General features: G+C 48.0%; 1 protein-coding gene across 1 annotated transcript in view; it reads left to right on the top strand.

The window, feature by feature from the left end:
* Positions 1-18,587, top strand: part of ILRUN (inflammation and lipid regulator with UBA-like and NBR1-like domains) — a 28,023-nt gene extending 9,436 nt beyond the window's left edge. The window contains exons 2-5 of the mRNA XM_030230924.2: positions 2,245-2,399; positions 5,595-5,792; positions 7,362-7,690; positions 15,164-18,587. Of these exons, the coding sequence (XP_030086784.1) occupies positions 2,245-2,399; positions 5,595-5,792; positions 7,362-7,690; positions 15,164-15,199 (718 nt within the window). The 3' untranslated portion in view covers positions 15,200-18,587. The remainder of the gene's footprint in view (positions 1-2,244; positions 2,400-5,594; positions 5,793-7,361; positions 7,691-15,163) is intronic.
* The last annotated feature ends 792 nt before the right edge of the window (positions 18,588-19,379 follow it).

Raw genomic sequence — 19,379 nt, 5'->3', positions numbered from 1 at the left:
AAAGAGTTGCAGTAGAAATCTGCCCCTCAGAGCTTTTATTTTTTCCTCTCAGTGTCAATAAAATGTCAGTACCACTGATTCCAGAACGATCGCTCACAAGGTGTTGTGGTCCATCTGAAAATGTAGTTATGTAGTAATACATTAGGAAGAGAAAGAGCTGCATTGCTGTCTTTTGTATCTCCTGAAATACCTTTTGCCTTGGATTGCTGTACTACAGGAAGAAATCCTACTGCAAACTAAGCTCCAGCTCATGGTGTTAGCTGGGTGAGCGAGCAGGAGTCTCTTGGCACAGCCCTGGTGCGAGTTATGTAAATCTTGTGCAGTGTATAAGCAACAGGCGGTTGGTGACGTAAAACTGAGCATTTGTCTCTGTTTACTGGCTAATGTGACATGGCCCCTTCCTGCAGCATTTGACTGAGCTGGTGGGATTAAATAGAGCCCTGACACTCCTAAGTAGAAAACGCCTCAGGCTGTATAATGCTTTCTGCTCTGGAATTCAGAATTCTGAGTTCTGGCCACGGCACGGGACCCAGTGGCTCCTGTGTTGGACCAAAGTCTGCTCGACACAGATGGCAAAGGTCTGGCTGTGACACTGGGGTTGCTGAATTGCTGATCGATCCCCGTGGCCATGTTGTGCAGGACATTCCTCCAGTGCCTCCTTAGCAGAATGTCAGCAACTCCTGTGACTCACACAGTGATTATCTGCTGGCTGCTGGTGCTGTGATGGATGGATTCATTGCAAAATCAATGGGGCTCTTTGGGTCCTCCCCCAGTGCCCCCAGTGTGGCTCTACCCGCTGCTCTTGCCCCCCAGTTGCACTTTGGGTCCCCTGAGTTTTCTGTGAGGAGAAAGTGACACTGCTCCCATGCAGTTCAGATTTTATCCAGTATGTCTGATTTGAATGTTTTTTGCCATGAACACTGTAGGAATTGAACAGGAGGCAGTTTCTTTACTCACTGTTTCAAGCCGCTTTCCAGCTGGCAAGCAGCCCCACAAAGCCCTGTGTTTGCTCTTGCTCAGGGTCACGCTGCAAATGTTTTTCTTGCTTTCACCTTGGCTGTCTGACTCGGACACATGACACCCCACCACTATCCAGCCCCTCAATATGTCACTGTGCCCACACAGAAGAGCTTCTGCAGGGCTTTGGTTTTAGGTGGTGGTTCCCAGTTCCTGAAGTCTTGGTTTTGGTTTTTTTTTCTATCTTGCTCAAAAAAGCAGCACAGATTTCTGCAGTCATGAATAAAAAAAAGCAGTTGTTATGCCCATTGCGTTAGGGGAGATTTTACTCATCTCCATTCTCACAGCACCCACTCACAACATGTAAATCAGGGCCATAACCTCTCAGACATGTATAAACAGAGGAATTACATGACTTGCCAAGCACTTACATAATGACTTAATAGTATATCGTGGAACTGAGCTAAGGCTCATGAATCCTCTTCCTGCCTGACTGTTCTTCTTCTCACATTAATTATCATGAGTTGTAGCTACACCATGCTCAGCAATCAATAGCATTGTGGCTTTCTGAATGTCCTTAGTATATCACAGACTTGCACTGTCATTTATCTTTATTCAGTGAGAACTTTTGACTCAGGTGGTTTGTAAGTTCCTGCAAGTTGTGACTACCCAAAGCTGAACAGGCACTTTATTGATGAATAAACAGTTTGTACCTGATGCTATGTTTCAAAAACTCCAGTGAGGCTGGAGTTATTATCTGTAGCCACTGGTGCCCTTTGGCCCTGAGAGTTATCAGAAGAGTGTTCTTCATGTTTTGTTCCTCTTGTGCTCCTTTTGAACTTTGTGTGCCAAAATGAAATGGAGAGGTTTGGTTGGTCCTTTTGCACTTAGCCGAGGTAACAAGGCTGGTGAAGAAACTGCCCAGTGTTTGCCTCCTATGGCAGAGCTCTTCTCTTGGTGTCCCCTGAACTGTTCAGCAAGTTTCATAAAGAACTGTTGGAGTAGATGCCTCCAAGACTTGTAAGTTCCAAAGTTTCAGGGAAAATAGAAGCAGAGTAGAAAAGTGATCTAAGCCAGTGTCCCTGGCAAGAAAAAGTGCTGTATTTTGAGCTCTATTATGTTGGAGAATCCATATGTGATAGAGATAAAAGCTTTTAAAAAACACGTGAGCAGCAGAGTTATTACGGTCTGGATATTTGTGCTGACCTGTTTAGGATGACATACGACCTGTGCAAAGGGCCTGACCCAACTCTACTTCAGGTTGTAATGTGCTTTTTTCCTTTCCAGGAATCTACAAGCTGCCATTGGAGCCTACTATGATTTCGAGAGTCCAAATATCAATGTCCCCTCCATGTCATTTGTGGAAGATGTCACCATAGGTGAAGGAGAGTCCATCCCTCCTGATACCCAGTTTACAAAAACATGGAGGATACAGAATACAGGTGAGGCCTTTTAGCTGCAGGTGCTGGGATCCAGTGGGAGGGATGCTGCCTTGAGGCAGGAAGCTTGTATGCACTCACCTGGGCTGGAGCCACCCTGAGGTGCTGCCAGCCCATGCAAGTTCCCTTCTTGGGCTGGCACAAACATTTTGTGGTGGGATGGGCAGCTCGGTCAGGTCACCAGTCTTGTTCCTTGTGCCACCACACAAACAAACTCTAGGAAACTTGTAGACAAACAAGGCAGTGACACAAGGGTCATGTGGCAGGACCACTTTGGGCAGAATTGCCTTTTCATGTTCTGAGAGGATGCAGGGCTGGAGAGACCACATTCCAGTTTGAAATAAGTCAAAGCAGTGCCTGGGATCCAGGAAGTGAGGTTGGGCAAAGTGCATTCCCAGTGCTTGATCTGGTGGGATGCAGTCAGAGAGAAAAATGAGATCCATGGATGTGAAGGAATCCTTTGTCCTCAAGCAGTGCAGCGAGGAGATGTTGCATGAACATTTAAAACTGTGTGTCTGAATTTAATTGACCTGCATGTACTTGTGTGGGGGAGAACAATCTCACACCAAGGTGTGATACAGGGAGTCATCACAAGTCAGGTTCAGTATTTCTGCTTGTGAATAGCTGCAGTACTTGGACAGAATATCCACACTAAAACCACACTAAAAAATCTGAGAGTACTTCATTAGCGTGTTTAAGAACACTGATTTATAGAGAATGTATTCTAGAGGAAGGATTTAATATTTCAGTGTACTTTTTCTGCCTCCTTCTGTTTGGAAGTACAATGGAAGGGTGAAACATGGAACTTACTTGAACTCCAGTACTGTGGAAAGTTGACTGGCATTTTTTTTATAACTGTCCCAAATACAGCTCTTACAAATCTAGCAAGTGTGATAGGTCTTGTTTCTCCACTCTTGGTATCTCAATTTGTGTGTGTTATGACTACACCTCTATCTTGGGCTGACTCCTCCCTTCCTTGTTCCTCTGATGTGCCATTTCCTGGATGCAAATTCAGCCTTAATTTAGCATCCTAGTTCAGGGGATGTTTCATTGTTCTTGGAATGTTTCACCTTCTGAAATCCTGGGCCTTCTAAAATGGGGGACAGGAGCTCATCTTGATTTAGGATTTCCTGGCGAGGCCAACATGTTTTGGCCTCTCTGTGGTTTGAACCTGTCTTTTCAGACCATCCATCCATGCCCTCACAGTGGTGCTGGAGGCCAGGGCTTGGTGCAGCCACGCTGCCAATGGTTAGTGTAGTGCAGCTTCACATGCTGGTTATGACTGTGCAGTGTGAGGAGCACTGCAGCATTTGAAAACCATTCTTTGGTTTAATTAAGGTATAGTATCAAAGGGCTGTAGTGTTTTCAGATAATATCTACTTGTTAAGCAGATAACTGAAGCAGAGCCAAGGTTTTTAACAGCTCTACAGGAGTCCTTGATTACATGACTTCAGTTCTAGAACACAAAATACCTGAGGCGTGTGTCACTGGAGCGTTGCAGGTCTGATGAGTGTGACAGGCAGAGCTCAGAGATCGTCAGTTTGAGGCGTGTGAGCTGTGAGCTCAGTTCAGTCAGGTTCTCATATGTGTCAGTAAAAAACAATGCCCTGCTCTGGTACCTGCAGGACGGTGCTGCCTTGTCTGCCAAAGGAGCAGTTTGTGAAGTAGAACCATTGCTGAAAGAGCAGCAGGATTTAACAGCCTGGCTTCCTCTCCCCACTCTGCCCCCAGCTGCTGCTGGCTCTGCAGGACACTCTCTGCAATTTATCATCTCCTGAGAGATGAGTGTACTGAAATAGAATGACATAATCATAATTTCATTTTATGAGGCTTATCAGTTGCAGCGTTCCAGGCACCTTGCAAGCCTAAAGCCATTAAACCTGATAAAAATCACATAAATAATTTAAACTAAACCATGTTGCTGGGCTGCCAACCTCTGCAGATGAGGCTTCATGCTCAAGTGCCCCATGCCCCAGGCTGAGGTCAGTGAGACACCCAGCTCCTCTTTCAGAGCCCTGCTCTCTCAGCACCTTTCCAGCTGTACTGGTACATCCCCCACGCTGAACATCCCGCTGCACTCGTGCACATCCTGATCTCCCTGCGAGGTTGTGAATTCCAAAATAAGGACTTGACAAGAAAATCAGTCCTTGCTGTGTCTTCACTGGAGTATCCACAGGGATTAAATTAGCAGGCAAGCTGTTGCAAAGGATGCTCCTTGAGGTAACGTGAGGTCAGAGCAGCTTCCAGTGCACTCGCCTCGGACCAGACGGAGCAGTTCCAAGCTTCGTGGTGGTTCAGGCTTTCCGTAGCCATTTCCGTCAGCCTCAGCTGAGCAGAAGGTGTTCTCCGTCCTTGGCTTAGTCATGTGACATGACTGGGGAAGAAGCAAAAGAAAATTGTGCTAAACTGATTTTTCATGAGTCTCAGAAGAGAGGCTTTTTCTTTCTGTCTGCCCCGGCACTTGTTATCTTTGGCAGCAGTGCCTGCATGCAGGAGCTGTTTTCTGTCTCTCTGATTGCCAGGTCATGCTGTCAGTCCCAGTGTCTGCAGTCTAAACATGGATCTCCACAGATAAATTGTGTGTTCACAACCCTTCTTGCCACCTTTGCACAAGCCTGAGAAAAGGGTTGGTGCAAGGAGAGAAATAAATCCGTTTAGGAAATAGTGCTCTCACTTTAGTTACAGCTCAAACTATGAATTTTGAGACTCCTAACAGGCTTAGAAAGAAATGAATCCCTGAAAGGACACATTGCCAACACTTTGTATAAATAACAGGTATTTGATGTGGCACGGTTCAGGAGCTTCATGGAGGGAGGCAGAAGTAGGGGCACACAACACAGCCCTGCCCTTGTCTCTGCCTCTGGCCCTGGGGAATGGGAGGTGTGTATAGGTTAAGGGGGTTTTTTGGTTTTTTTTAAGCTGTTACTCTGTGACTTTCAGAATTTTTTTGTGTAACAGAGACATAGAGATTACTCAAATAGGAATTGTTCTGCTGGTCCCTAAATGCACCAGTTAAGCCTGCTCTGAAAACCAGGCTTCTTCAGCATCCACTGCTGCTGTGTCCTGTGTATCTTGGTTCCCTTTGACCATCCAACAATTGCACAACTGTTTAACAAGCATGTTTCAACCAGTCTTACACAAACAGACAAAGCTTTTCCTGGTGCGCTGTCAGTAATTCCCTCTCCTGTCTAATCCCAGGGACGGAGGCGTGGCCCCCAGGGGTTTGCCTGAAGTATGTCGGTGGAGACCAGTTTGGCCACGTGAACATGGTGATGGTGAGGTCCCTGGAGCCGCAGGAGATGGCTGATGTCAGCGTGCAGATGTGCAGCCCCAGCACCGCCGGAATGTATCAGGGACAGTGGCGGATGTGCACTGCCACGGGACTCTACTACGGAGGTGAGCAGCCCCTTCCCAGCCCACGGCCCCACTGAGGACAGCAGGGACACCAGGGGCACAAAATGAAGCAGGGGGTAGAGGTCTGCCAGCCCTGGGCTTAAATACAGAACACAGAGTGGAGGAAAACATCAAGGGAGCTGCTTTGTTGTCTTGGTCAGTGTTTTCTAAGCACTGGAACAAATTACAGATTACATAAAACTCTGGAAAACAAAGGGATGTGCGCAGCTCTCATGGAGACTCTTTCCTGGTTGGTCCTTGTTGAGATTCTTTCCCAGTTTTCCATTGCTTAACTTTGTGAACTGCATATGAGCATAAAATAGTGGTGAAAACCTCATGTGAGAAGTTAATGCCCGGGGCTTAATGCAATAACTTAGTGATCCCCTGTGAGCTATTTCTCTGTTTAAAGAACACATTTGTCTATTTTGCCTGGTGCTTCAGCCTGGGCCTCAAACATCTGCCTTCAGTGCAGCCTTCCCTCCCTTTTCTGCCAGCTTTAGTTTACACTGAGAACATCTTTGTGTCTCTGTTGGCAGCTGGGAGTATCCCAAGTTTCAGGGCTTGAGTGAGTGGTGTTGGCACATGGAGGCAAAAATACCAGTGCCCAGAAGGAGGGGGCTGCTGGCAGCACTGGCACTGCCACGCAGCTCCTCATTGTCTGGAGGGGACACAGTGTGTCCCTGAGGGATATCCCCATGCAGGTGGGACAGCCTGTCCAGTTTGTGTTGCTGGTCCCGTATGCTCACAAAGCCGAGGGTTTCCCAGGGTTTCCAGAGGGTTCCCAGCCCTGGACAATGGGAGATGTCCCTGCATTGCCCAAAGTTGTCACTTTGGCCAGAGCACGACCTGAAGATTGAACCCCTTTGGCCGCCAAGCTCTGAGTCCGAGAGACTCTTGCCCTGCAGCCAAGCTGGCGGCTTTGCTGGGGGCTGCCCCCAGGTCCAGCCCGGCGATCCCGAGGCCCACGCATTCGTTTTGGGGCGGGGGGCCCGTTGGTGCCAGCCCGGGGCGGCACCTGGGCCGCAAGGCCGTGAGAGAGCGGCAGAGGGCGCTGCGGGGCCGCTCCAGAGCCGCCTTTGGGGGGACGAGTATGGGGCGCGGGGCGATCACTGGTGGGTGTGGGTGTGTGTTCAGGGTGGTCAGTGGTGGTTGTGCAGTGCAGCCCAATGGTGTGTGTGTGTACAAGGATCAGTGGTGTGTGAATGCAGGGCTCAGTGGGGGTTGTGTGTACAGTTTTCAGTGAGGGTAGTTATGCACGGGGGGGATTAGTGGTGTGTACTGGGGGTCCTTGCCCTAATAGGATGATGGAGTTCCCTAAGCAAGTCATGTGCCCCTAAGGTAAAATCCCACTGTCCTCAATTGGCTCCTAAAATTCAAACTGCTGATCCCAGACCTGCTGGTCCCCCTGGTTCCTGGGGGCACTGGAACCAGTACTGCTGAGGCTTTGTAAAAATGTGCTTTAAGCAATAAGTCTTTTTCTTGCTAGTGTAAAGGATGGAATTCATTTGCTTCTTCTGACCCTTCTTCTTAAACTCCTATCTAGTGACAACCCAAACGTGTGTCTTTCCACAGATGTCATCTGGGTGATCCTCAGCGTGGAAGTTGGAGGACTTCTGGGTGTCACACAGCAGCTGTCATCCTTTGAAACAGAGTTCAACACGCAGCCGCATCGCAAGGTAGAAGGAAACTTTAACCCATTCGCCTCTCCACAGAAGAACAGGCAACCAGATGAAAACAACCTAAAAGACCCTGGGGGTTCCGAGCTAGGCACAATCAGCAAAAACACATGGGGGCCTGCTCCTGACCAAATCGAACAAGATCAGAATGGACTGTCACAAAACTCTGTAAATCTCTCCCCCAGCAGTCACTCGAACAACTTGTCGGTAGTGACGTACAGTAAGGTAGGTGCCCTGGGCGAGCAGGAGAACGGGTAGGGGAGGAGCCTGGCAGGTGTGTAATTGCTCTTCCTTCCAAACTGCAAAGCCCTTTCCTTCTGCTTCTGCCAGACCTGCTAAGGAAGGTTCTGAATTTGACTGTCTGACTCTGCCAAGTCCTCATGTTATATTAAAATATTTTTTTGCCTCTGATAGACTCTACCAGATCCACCTTTTTGTTTTTGCTTCAAGTCCTTCTTAAAATTTATATAACCTTGTTTGGGTGCTGTAACCGCAAGTGGCTGGAGCCTGCTCCAGTTGCGTGTGCAAATAAGTCAAAATATCTCTCTAGATGTGTCCTGAGTTTGACATAATTTTGAACAGACAACAAATAACCACACCCTCAAACTTCAGATTAGCCAGATAACTTCTTTTTAGCTGGTGTGGGGACACTACAGAGCACACCATTTGATCACAGAAGCTGCCTGCAGGAACAGTCAATCAAAGGACCGTTCCTGTCTGTGTCCTTGTCTTGTTCATAATTGTAGGTGACTTTTAAATTATCTTTACTTTAAATCTCTCTCAAAAGCTTGCTTGGTGGATGCTATATGAGTCTGAGTGATATTTTGACTGTTTTTATTTGCTTGTGTGTGAAAAACAAATTGCAGGATTATTTACAATTCAGAATCCACCTGTTAATGCAGCAGTATGTGTAGGTGTGTACTGTCGTATGTCAAACTAGTTTGATTTTTTAAATCCTTTAAAAATGCTTTACTGTACTTTGAGCAGGCTGTGTAGGACAATAACACTTGGTTGCTGAATGACTTAATAAAGCCCTAATGTTAGTTCACCTACAGCACTTTAGTTCCTCCCTGGATGACCTCCCTGTCCTGTGCCAGTGGATCTTCTTTTAGTGACCTTTACCCCAGAGCTGTGCATTTTTTATGGCTGGCATATGTGGGGTGAGCCTGACTGCCCCCCTTAGTGGTCCCAAACACCATCTCTGGGCTGGCCCCTGCTGCCAGGCCCTGCTCATAACAGTGGAGTGGATGGCTTGGGAAGTGATGATCCGTCAGTGAAACACCACCTGAAGTGGCAGTGCTGAGAGTTGCTGCTGTAGTGGCTGTATGCTGGGGTCATGGTGCTCCCCAAGGGGCTGGGCTGGGACTGCCTTCAGAGAATGTGAGTGTGAGGAACCAGAGCCCCTGGCTGTGCTGTGGGAGAGAAGCCAGCAGGAGAGTGAAGCATCACCTGAGAGGTGTCACAAGGTTAAAGTGAGCTGGTTTAGCTGGTAACCCAGAGCTCCGTGCTCTGAGGAAACGGGGGCGGTTATAATCTAACCCCAAGCATAGGGCAGGTGACCTTTCCTCCCTTTTTCCTTGTTTTGGGTTGTTTTGTTTTGGAGTTGTTTGTTTCTTTTTTGTATTTACAGAATATTCTTGGGTGGATTTGAGGTGGATTGTCTGAGATTAAAGCAGACATTTTGTTTGCTGGCTTCAGAAGGGACAACTTTACAGTCCTTTTTTGGCTTGGGGGTGGGGATATGGAAAAGCTACTTGATTTTTGGGTGGTTTTTCTCTCTACTGCAGTTCTTTTGTTTGTGATGTTCTAAGACAAATTATTTTATCCTTTGGAGGCTGTTCTGGTAGGTCTGAAGATCTGAGTCCTGTTCCAGCCTTGTCCATCCTGCCCAGGGCAGGAAGTTTTCTGCCACAGACCCAATATTTGTATTGGTACAATACTAGTTCTGTAGTAAACAAGTTTGAGGGAGTTGGACATCCCAGACACCTGGTCTGGTTTGAAATGGTCAGGTGAACATTCACCCCATTCTCTGACCAGGCCTCTGGGAAAAGGAGATGCAGTTTTGTTTGGTTTTTTCACTTTGTGTGCATGGTGTACCCAGCTGGAGATGCTGCTGGAGCAGAAAAAGGGTTATTAGAGGTGATGTCAGGAGTATTGAATTACCTGAGGAACAGATGGAATTCCAGTTCCTGTTGGGAAAAGCTCTACCTGGCCCATCTTCTCCACATCCCCAGGGGATCTGACCTGTACTCTGCTGCTGCAGAGGAGAAGAAAAACTACTGCACTGGGAGTTGCTGCCCTGTGGTTGAATATTGATGTGAAAAGGCTTTATTTCAGGTTCTAGAGCAGACAGAAGAGCTCTGTGGGTTGGTTAGGCAGTGGCACAGCCTCCAAGAATTCCTGGATTTTACTTATCTTGGGCAGGATCTCTGATATTTTTGTCTCCTTTCATGTACTTGGGAGAGGGAGGGAATCCCCAGGCCAATTGGTGAGTGAAGGAGATGGTTCAGGTTTAGTTAAAGTGTTGAGAAGAGCCTGTGTCCTGTATTTAGAAGCAAAATAAGCCCTTAAATATTTCTCAGCTGACTGTGGAGGCTTCTTCTGCCGACAGACACTGGGGACACCCAGCCATGCAGTGCATGAGACCATGAAATCTTTGAGATAAAACGAGCAGTTTCTGGCATCTGCAGGTGTAAAACATACTCGAAGCTGCCAGACCTTGTTGGAATTAGTTCTCCCTCTGGTGCACTGAGCAGGTGTGACTTGTCCTCTAGAGCTCCCCATTGGAGTCAGGATTGTGGCAACACCGACGTGCCATCTGCTGCTGGGTTAGACAAGTGCAGCAGCATTTCACACCTGGAAACATGCAAAATGCTTTTATACAGCAGCAGAATGGGTGGTTTGGGTGTCCTAGGGAAAAACAAACAAAACCAGACACAGAATTCCCTGTTAGTGGGTAAGATGAAACCTGTGGCATGGTTGGAACAAGCTGTGTGCCCTTTATTCCTGCTATGGCACCCACCTCCCTGAGGCCCCCTGCCCACCATCCACACACACTATGGGGAGGCTGCAGGCCAGGGCCTGCCAGGGCTTTTCTTGAAGCATGTTGTTGTTAAATCTGTTCCCAGTGGGATTTTTGCATGTTCTTAGTTGTAAAGATGTGCCTGAGTGCAGGATAGGATGCCCAGAAATCCCCATGCACAGATAGTTTATTCTCTGGCAGTCACTTTCTCTGGATTCTCCAGAGATCTGAGATTGATACAGCTTTCTCCTATTTACTCCTGTCTCATAGCAACCCTGCACGGTCACTGCTGCTCTCTTGTGACTGGCTTTTCCATTAAAAGCCCAAGATCCACTCTTAGAGTGCCTGGGAATTAGAGTTTATTTGCTTAACTGAGGAAAGAAATATACATATTTCCGTGTTTGAGAAGATGAAAAATGAATAGCCATATCCTGACACTTAGATTGTACTTAACATCTTTGTATAAAATCCACAGATCTGTAGCTAAACCTGCTGCCCAGATGAATTGAGGAATCACTTCTCTCTATGTCATGCAGAAAACTGCACCTGGAGGTTGTGATTCTGCAAAGATTTCCCCAGATAGGACACCAAGCATCATTCCCACCTCAGCGAATGGTGCCTGGCTGTTCTGGTCATTCCTTGTGCTGCTCTTCAAAGCCCAGTGAAATAGAAACATATTTGGAGTTCACAGCTTTAAAATCTGAACTCCTTTTTTTCTGCTGTGTTTATGTTCCCCATCTCCCTCTGTTCTGTGTGGAGTTGAGCTACTTGGCAGCTTTCTGTACATAAGGGGAAACCAACCCTGTGTCCTTGGAGCCTTTAACTGGCTTCCCCTCTCTGAGCTTAAATGTTGTTGCTGCTTCTAAAACCATGCTTCTCCCAAACCAGGGCCTCCAATTTGCAGATTTTTGGAGTACCTCTATAAACTATAGACAGAAATGCTTTTACTGGAAACTGGGCATCAAACTGTCTTTATGCATGAGGATGATGCCCCAAAAATGTTTGCATCCATGGAGGAGGAGAAGCTCCTTCCATCCTGATGTCTGGGCTTCACACTGGGCTGGTCACCATGTGGTTACATCCATTTAGACACAGTGGGAGAAGGTTGGACTTGGAGCTCCTACAGCACTGCAGCCTGGGCAGGCTGGCATGAGCTGCTTTGCCTCTCTAGTGAGAGAGATTGGTGGTTTGGGTGCTGCATGTCAGCTCATCCATGAAATCCATGTCCTTCTAGACTGTGGGAAGTGCCAGATAATTTGGTTTTAGCCTAACTTTGCTCCACTGCAGCCCAGCAGAGTTGCCTGTTGTTTATCCTGGCCCAGCAGCACATCAGGGAGTTGTGCATGGGAACTCAAGTACCTGAGCCCTGCCACCTCCTCACCCACAGGCACCTGACCCAGCCCTGCCAGTGCTGACCTCCCAGAAGGTCCTGAACTTCCTGGTGGTCTCCCAGCCACGCCATGTTTGCACAGCATGCATGGAATAAAACACAAGTGCTGGATGCTTTGTTCTCTGTTTGTGCTCAGTTTACGTAAGCGAGGTTGGAGCAGCGCGGGGTAGGAGCGGCCTGAGGGGATGGGGACCTGCAGCGTGGGCTGGGGCCACTGTCAAGTGTCCACTGGGAGACTCCTGTATTGCTGTGCATCCACCTCCTGTCCCTGGAAGTGTACCTGCATTGGTGGTGACTCAGTCACAGAGGTGAAATAAAGAGCTGTCTGAAAGCCTGTGTGTGATGGTTTATGAAAGATTCACTTAATCCTCGCTTTGTTCCCAGCACAGGTACCTCGGTTTACAGAGCTCAGTATTCACAAAGGGTTTTAACTCTGCAAAACATCTCACTTCCCTTCTAAAGGCACGAGTCAAATAATAATTTATACCAGTGGTTGTCGTGCAGAGTCTTTGCTTGGAAAATCACAGCCCTGTGTTGTGACACACTGGTCTGTGTGAAGAGCCAGTGCTCCCATCAGCAAGTGAGCAGTTACTTCTGGGGAACATTCTGGAAGAACTGAAAGCGAGTTTGCAAAGCTGCAGCTGAGCTTTTCATAAAGACAGTGATTCCACTTGGAGGATAGATGGGAAGGCACCAAAAATACTGGGAATAATCCTTCCATTGAAACAACTCAGAAAAACTGCAATTGTCTGCAGAATTATTTTTGCATGCTTGTGATGTAAAATGTTGCATAGAAGGGATAATTAGGCTTGAAAATGTCATACAGGGGTTTGCTATTTGCATTGCAACAGTAATTGAAGTTTTCTGGTTTCAAACCCTTACATTGTGCATGGTGACTAAATGTCATGGGAAAGGGGAGGTGGAGTCACCTGCACAGGTCTGCACTAAAGCAGCTCTCACTCACCTTAAAGATGCAAGTGGGGTTCAATTTTGCCAAGTTCTCATGTTCAGTAGTGAATCTTGGGTAGGTGAAATGCAGTGAAGAATGGCAATTCCAAAAGGAAAGGTTTGGGGTTTTTCCATGGTGAAATTCCTTGCATCAGGAGGAGCTGACCGTGGTCATGGCATTGCCAGGGGAGCTCATTCCAGGGTGTCAGCTGTTCAGTGCAGGGTGGCAGGTGGTGCAGAGCTGTACATGCTGAGGAATCTCTTGTGCTGTGCTAAACTCTGGCTTTAACTGACACACTTTGCATAATTCCATAGCTTTAAATTAGGTTCTCCAGAAGCTGTTATGTAGAGATCCAGAGGGTTTCCCTTCAAACCAGCTCACGGTGACTTCACAGGGTCTCTGCATCCAAAAGCACAAATGAGCTACTCTGATGTCAGACTGAGCATGACTGGCAGTTCCTTACACAACAGGAGGATGCTTGTGGAACCCCCAAATTAAAGCAAGCAAGTTGTTTTGCCTCTGGCATCCCCCATGAGGTGACAGGGTAAGGAACTCCCAGGGTGGTCCCAGCAGAGGGGCAGGGGATGGTTAAACCCGTCCTGAGCTCACCAGGCAGTGCCTGAAACAAAGCCTTGTGTGCAGGTAGCTCAAAGATGAAGCAAATTCTGGCAAATGTGTCTGTGCAGCAAATCCTGTTTTCCTTCTGCAGAGTGCTAAGCACAATAGCTTAATCCCTGTGAGGTGAGACTGCTTGGGATCCTGTTTATACATTGCTTTTCCTCTGTGTCCTTTTCTTGTGCACCTGCTCACACCATCTTAATGTTTCTCTCCTGCTTCTCCCCTTTCCCCTGTTTCAGTGAGTGTATTTTTGGAAATGTTGGATTTCTCAATCTCTGGATTTTGATGGGAGCATCTCCCTCAGGTGAACTGTCATGCTGGAATCTGCTGGCTGTTCTCTTTTGAAAAGCTTTACAAACTGGCACTGCAGTATATTCCTGGGGTAGAAGCGTGTTTGTTTTTCCATCACTTGCCTGTATTTCTGTCTGCAAACAGCAATTTCCACGTTCCCAGTCTTTCATACTTCCCACGCAGTTCAGGAGATGTCCTGGTTAATTGTCTGCTGATCCTCCTCTTGCTTGGATTTGGAGAGCTGCTGCGAGCTGCTTCATGTTGCCATTTGTTTGTATTTACCACCTGATTATATCCCCAAGAATGAACTTTTTCTCTCCAGCTGTAGCAAGATTACAGACTGTTCATGGCACTTCCTTCCTAGTCAGATCTGCAGCAGAGCTCTCCAGCCTGGGGTTTGCCAGTGACGTTGATTCTTTACACAATCCATGTTCCCACTCGTGGCTCCACAGCCCTGGCTCCTGCAGTGAGGCAGTTTTGAAGTTGTAGAACGTGAAGGAAATGGTATTTCCTAGGAAATTTGCTCTGTTAAAGGCAGAGTGGTGAAAACTGAGGTCAGAGCTTGCCATTCAGCCAGAACAGGAATGGTTTGGGCTCTCACTGCCTTACCCAGAGTGTGCTGGGAAGAGCTGGACTGTGTTTAGAAGCATTTGCATAATGATCTTCCAGCTCTGCCATGAAATACAACAAGTTTTTCTCCCTCATCTCCCTTGTGACCTCAGTGTGTGTCTGGGTTTGTGTGGGGGTTGTACCTTCTTAACTGACAAACTTCATCTGCTGTGAGCTGGCGCATCCCTTGCTGCCTGTTGGTCTTTCTTCTGCTTCCTGATGAAACCCCGGATAACTGATCTGGACAATAGAAGTTACAAAAGGAGTTCCTGTTAATTTGAGACCTGAGACTACATCTGACATTTAGTGACTCACTTCAGGATGTAAAGGAAGGAAATGGATTCTCTAGGAAGCATTTTGGGGGTTTTGGTAAATGCTTGGGTTGATTTCACTGGAGGCAAATGTGCATTGTCACCTTGAGAAGGCACACATGGCACTTGTGGGAATATGGATTTTTTTTTTTCTTTGGGTTTTTTCTGGCATAGCTTCTTACCCAGTTACAGCCCCATGTCTGTGGGACAGACTGGGGAGGCTGCAGGGGCTGGGCCTGCAGGTGTTGTAGCATCTATAGGGAATTCTGGTGTAGAAAACAGAAGTTATTTTGTGGCCTTGGCCTATAAAACATCTGACAGAGGTAAGTGGTGGCATCTGCCCTCTCTGGGGAAGCCAGCCCCGGAATGTGTGGTTTCAGAGTGTCCTCGGAGCCACAGTGGGATTGGTGGGAAGCCCTGGGCTGGGCTGGGCACTCTTTGGAGCTGAGCACTGAGCATTTTGTTTCTTGCCTGTTGAAAATTGATTATGTCTCCAACTTTCTTTCAGGGTTTCCACGGTCCTTATCACTTCGGACAGTCTTAAAACACAAAAACACAAAACGGGTATCGACAAGAGGAGAATTTAAGAAAAAGCTGACTTTTGGGGGAAGGGAGGGGGATTCATGTGGCAGACAGACACAGCGTGGACCCCCCTTCTCTGCCTCCGTGTTCTGGAAAAGAAGAAAAAACAAAAGCCCAGTAACTTAAGACTAGCTGTTTCCAGAGGAAAATCCAAAACCTGAGTATGCATGTATGACTGCTGGATTTCAGAGTGGTGTAAATGCTATGAGGAAGAAGAGACACCAACACTATGGGTTTTTAGAAATCATCTTCACATGTAATTAGGTAGCTTAAAAAGAAGTTTAAAAATGAAAATTTAAAAGCCATCTTTAAAAAAGAATATTTTGCCTACAGAGCGGTTGTAGTTTGAGCAAATGTTTAATTTCTGTTTGTTTCTTGTTCTTTTTTTTTGTTGTTTATTTTTTCCTAAGGGACAGCGTGCATTTTCCCAGAATGTCCTGGTTTGCTGCTGAACAGGACTGGCTCAGCACCCGCTGGGGTTTGTGCAGGGACTGCTTCTGTCAGGCTTTTTTAATGCCAGGTTGGGTGCTGGTTGCACCCAGCACTGCATTTTTAACAGCATCTGCTGGTTTTAGTTACTGACTTTTTAATCTTTTATTTTCTCTTTTCCTTTTGGTTTGGGTGTTGCTTTTAAGTTGTCCTGCGTGTCATTGGGAGCCACGTTACGGACAGGTCTCAATATCAGAATTGGAGAGGGAGACACTGGGACTTCTGGGATAACATGGAGGGCTCATCTCCCTTCCCTCTTGTACATGAAGTACACAAATACACACCCATGTTGATAAGAAACTGATTTATTCAAGCTGTCCTGTGTGGTTAGCAGTTAAAAATCCCTTTTTGTTCACTCTTGTGTGCAGTAGCTGTGCCTGGAGCTGTGTGCCAAGAGGAATCTCTGTAGCTGTAATTCACCTGCTGATAGTTGTAAAGCTTCACAAGCATCCTGTCCTTTTCATTTGGAGTCTCCCCTCTCTCTTTCAGAGCATAAGTTTGCATTTGTTTCTCCTGTGCTGAGGTGTAGCTTAGAGGCTGATCCATGTGTTCTGGAGCACAGAGCAGGAGTTGACACCACCAGCTGGGTCCCACTGTCACCTCCTCTTCTTCTGCCTTTGTCATCTGGGCTCGGGGCTGCACTGAGGCTCTGAATGGGCTCATGTTAGGGGAGGGATTGCGGAAAATTTGGACTGCTCTGCTGTTCCTCCAGCATGTTTTCCTCCTGTTCTGGACTGCAAAGTGCAGTGTGAGGGGATGCAGCTTGGTCTCAGGCACTGTGGTGAATTTATTCTGAAATGCTGACCCCACAAACAGAGGGGGAATGAGCCCTGCAGCACCATCCTGCCCAAACGAACCAGGCTGGAACAGCCATCTGCCAAAGATACAGGAATATGCAAAGCTCCCTTTACCTTCTCCAGATCTTCCCAGTGAAGGCTTTTCTCTGTGTCAGAGCTGCACACTGCATGGCTTTGCCCTCGCTGCTCTTGGCTGCGTTTGTTTTTGTGGCTGGTTTTGAACGGGGGAATCTTTCATTGCAGCTACCAAGGACTGGTACCTGGGTGCATATGGATGGATCTCGTGGGGTCAGTGGGGGTTCCTTGTGTCCAACAGAGGAAGGATTGGGCGATGGATTTTATTCATATTTCAGAGGTTCAGTTGTTACAGATCACCATCAGCTGAAATCTCCCTTCAGAAATGTGTTAGCTGGGAGAAACAAGGATGAGATCAGAAACTGCCTGGACAGAAGTGGTCCCACAGGATTTGAACTGCCTGACACTTGCAGTCTGGTGGGCACCTGGCTGTTCCCTGGATCTGGACAAGTGTTAGGATTGGAGAGAACCTGCTGAAGGTGCTGCTTCTTGGAAGCTTTAGTTCTTGTGCTGTCACAACATTTTGCCTTGGACTAGTTCTGAGTATTAGATCTGAGCATTGATCTGGGGGTGATTGCAGCCCCACAGTGTGGTGTGGGCAGGTGGAATCTTCGCTCACTCCCTCCTTTCCTCACAGGTGGCTCACAAGCCCCTCTGAGGAAATGAACATCACACCTGCAGCGCTGCTGCTCCCCTTCTGAGGGCACTGCACCCCTGGGGACAGCTCTTGGTTCAAGTGACGAGGTGATTCCTTATCTTTATTAGCTCCTTGTGTCAGCTGTGTAGTGGAAGGAGGGGAAGTCAAGGTCTGAGTCTGAGAGTTCGAGCTGGTGCTGTGACATTTGCCTGGTGTCAGCAGAGGCACCTGGGAGACCCTTGCACTCGGATACCCCCACGCTGGCTTTCTGCTCCCAGGCACGTGTGTTCCTCCTGTGTCCCCTGGCTGCCACACTCGTGTTCCTGTGCTCCTCCTGAGGCTGAATTTATTTCCCTTGTCTTGAAAAACCAAAACCTGCATGCTCCCCAAGTAGCCATGTGCTTTCCCACTCTGAAGGCACACGCGTTTGCAGTCTGTGGTGTCCTGGTGACAAGGGGGTGCACGTTGCAGGCTGTGAGGAAAGGCAGGGCTCTGACATCTGCAGCTCTTGCTGCTCACGTCCTGCTCTGCCCAGGCAGCTGAGGGATATTTGGGGCCAGGGTTGTGGCCCCTGCTGTGGCACTGGAAGGACATTTAAAACGGGTTGCTCTATCTCTGTGTTTTTCCTCGAGTAAAAACTGTTTCACTGAGGCCAAAGGTGGTTTTATCTCCTGGTTTCTTGGAGCTTCGTGTTGCAGCCGGCCCTCAGATTGCTCATGCTTCAGGTGTCCAACTTTTAATGGGGAGATTGAGATGAATTTGGCTAAGTTCTGCCCAGGTGACCTCGTGACACTGCAGTTTGTATCAGCTCCCATAAGGGAAAGGGTAGTGTAGAACATCTCTGATGGCTTCGAAGTGGGTCCCTCTGGTAAGCAAGAGCCACTTGGACCCTGTCACTAACACAGCTCAAGCAGTGTCACCTCCCAGCCTTGGCAAACTGGAGCAGGATGTCCCTGGGACTGGCCTCCAAGTGGCAGTGCCATGGGAGGGGGTGAGAGAGTGGGAATCTTCTGCCCACACCTCAGGAGTGCTGGATTCGAACCCTGCCAAGGTTTGGGAGCTGGGGCAGAGCAGTGCAGTCAGAGAGCAGTGGTGTGGGTGGAAATGCACGCTGTCCCACGTCTGGGTTTCTGTTGTGTTTCATTTTTTCCGTGTGTGAGTGCGTGGGTGGTTCCCAGCCTGTCTGTGCTCGCCGGGGCAGTGCATGTGTAGCACGGGATGGTGTGTTGCCTCTCTGAGTCTGGGAGAAGTCCTATGATAGCACATTGGGGGTGAAAATAAAGGAAGCTTTTTCCTTAATGTATAAATGAATATTTGTATGATTAAATTAACACAGAAAAAAAAAAAAACAACTCTGTAGCTGTTGAGAGTTTTATTGAAGCTGCAAAACTTCTGAGTTTGTCACCTTGTAGTTAAATGTACCTGGTTTGCTCCATTCCCAGAGTATTTCCAGACACTCAGGCACAACACCCTTAAACCCAGCTCCAGCCCTAATTTAGTCCAAATTGCTGTGAAAACAGACCAAATTCAGTGCATACTGAGCTTATCAAACCACTTGTCGAGCCCCTGGGTGAGGGTGAGGGTGGGGAGAGGCTCTGGGGGTGGTTGTGAGGCGGGGGGGAGGGGATGCCAGATTCCCTTGTGTCAAGGTCAGGTCACTTCTCCAGGACAGCTCCTGAGGAGGAGAGGGATGCTCTCAGGGATCTCCATACGAGGGGCACCAGCACACAGCGATGGCACAGCTTCATCCTCAGGTGCTGCTCCTGGTGTGGCTGACCCACATCCCAGCCCTTCCCTCAGAGCCTGGTGCAGGATGGGGGTCAGACCTTCCACCTCCTGAGTGGCTCAGGAAGGCAGGAGCAGGAGTTTGAAGGGAGGAAGATTGGTTTGGGTTTTATTGTCTTGCAATCCCTAAGGAAGTAGCTGACACTGTCAGGATGGGGGCACAGGAAGGTTTCACTTTGCTGGGCACCTGCACACTTGTCCAAGGTGGATCTGAGTTCCCAGGGGAGGCCTTGCTGCTGAGGACACCCAGCCCATGCATTACTTGGATGAACTGCAATGAGCAGCTCGGCTGAGGCCGTTCCTTTGCTTACCTGGGAGTTAGTTACTAATCCCCACGAGAAACCTCACTCTGTGTGTGC

Source organism: Serinus canaria, chromosome 26 (assembly GCF_022539315.1).
Source record: "Serinus canaria isolate serCan28SL12 chromosome 26, serCan2020, whole genome shotgun sequence".
NCBI classification, from domain to species: domain Eukaryota; kingdom Metazoa; phylum Chordata; class Aves; order Passeriformes; family Fringillidae; genus Serinus; species Serinus canaria.
This window is presented reverse-complemented; position numbering and strand designations above follow the sequence as displayed.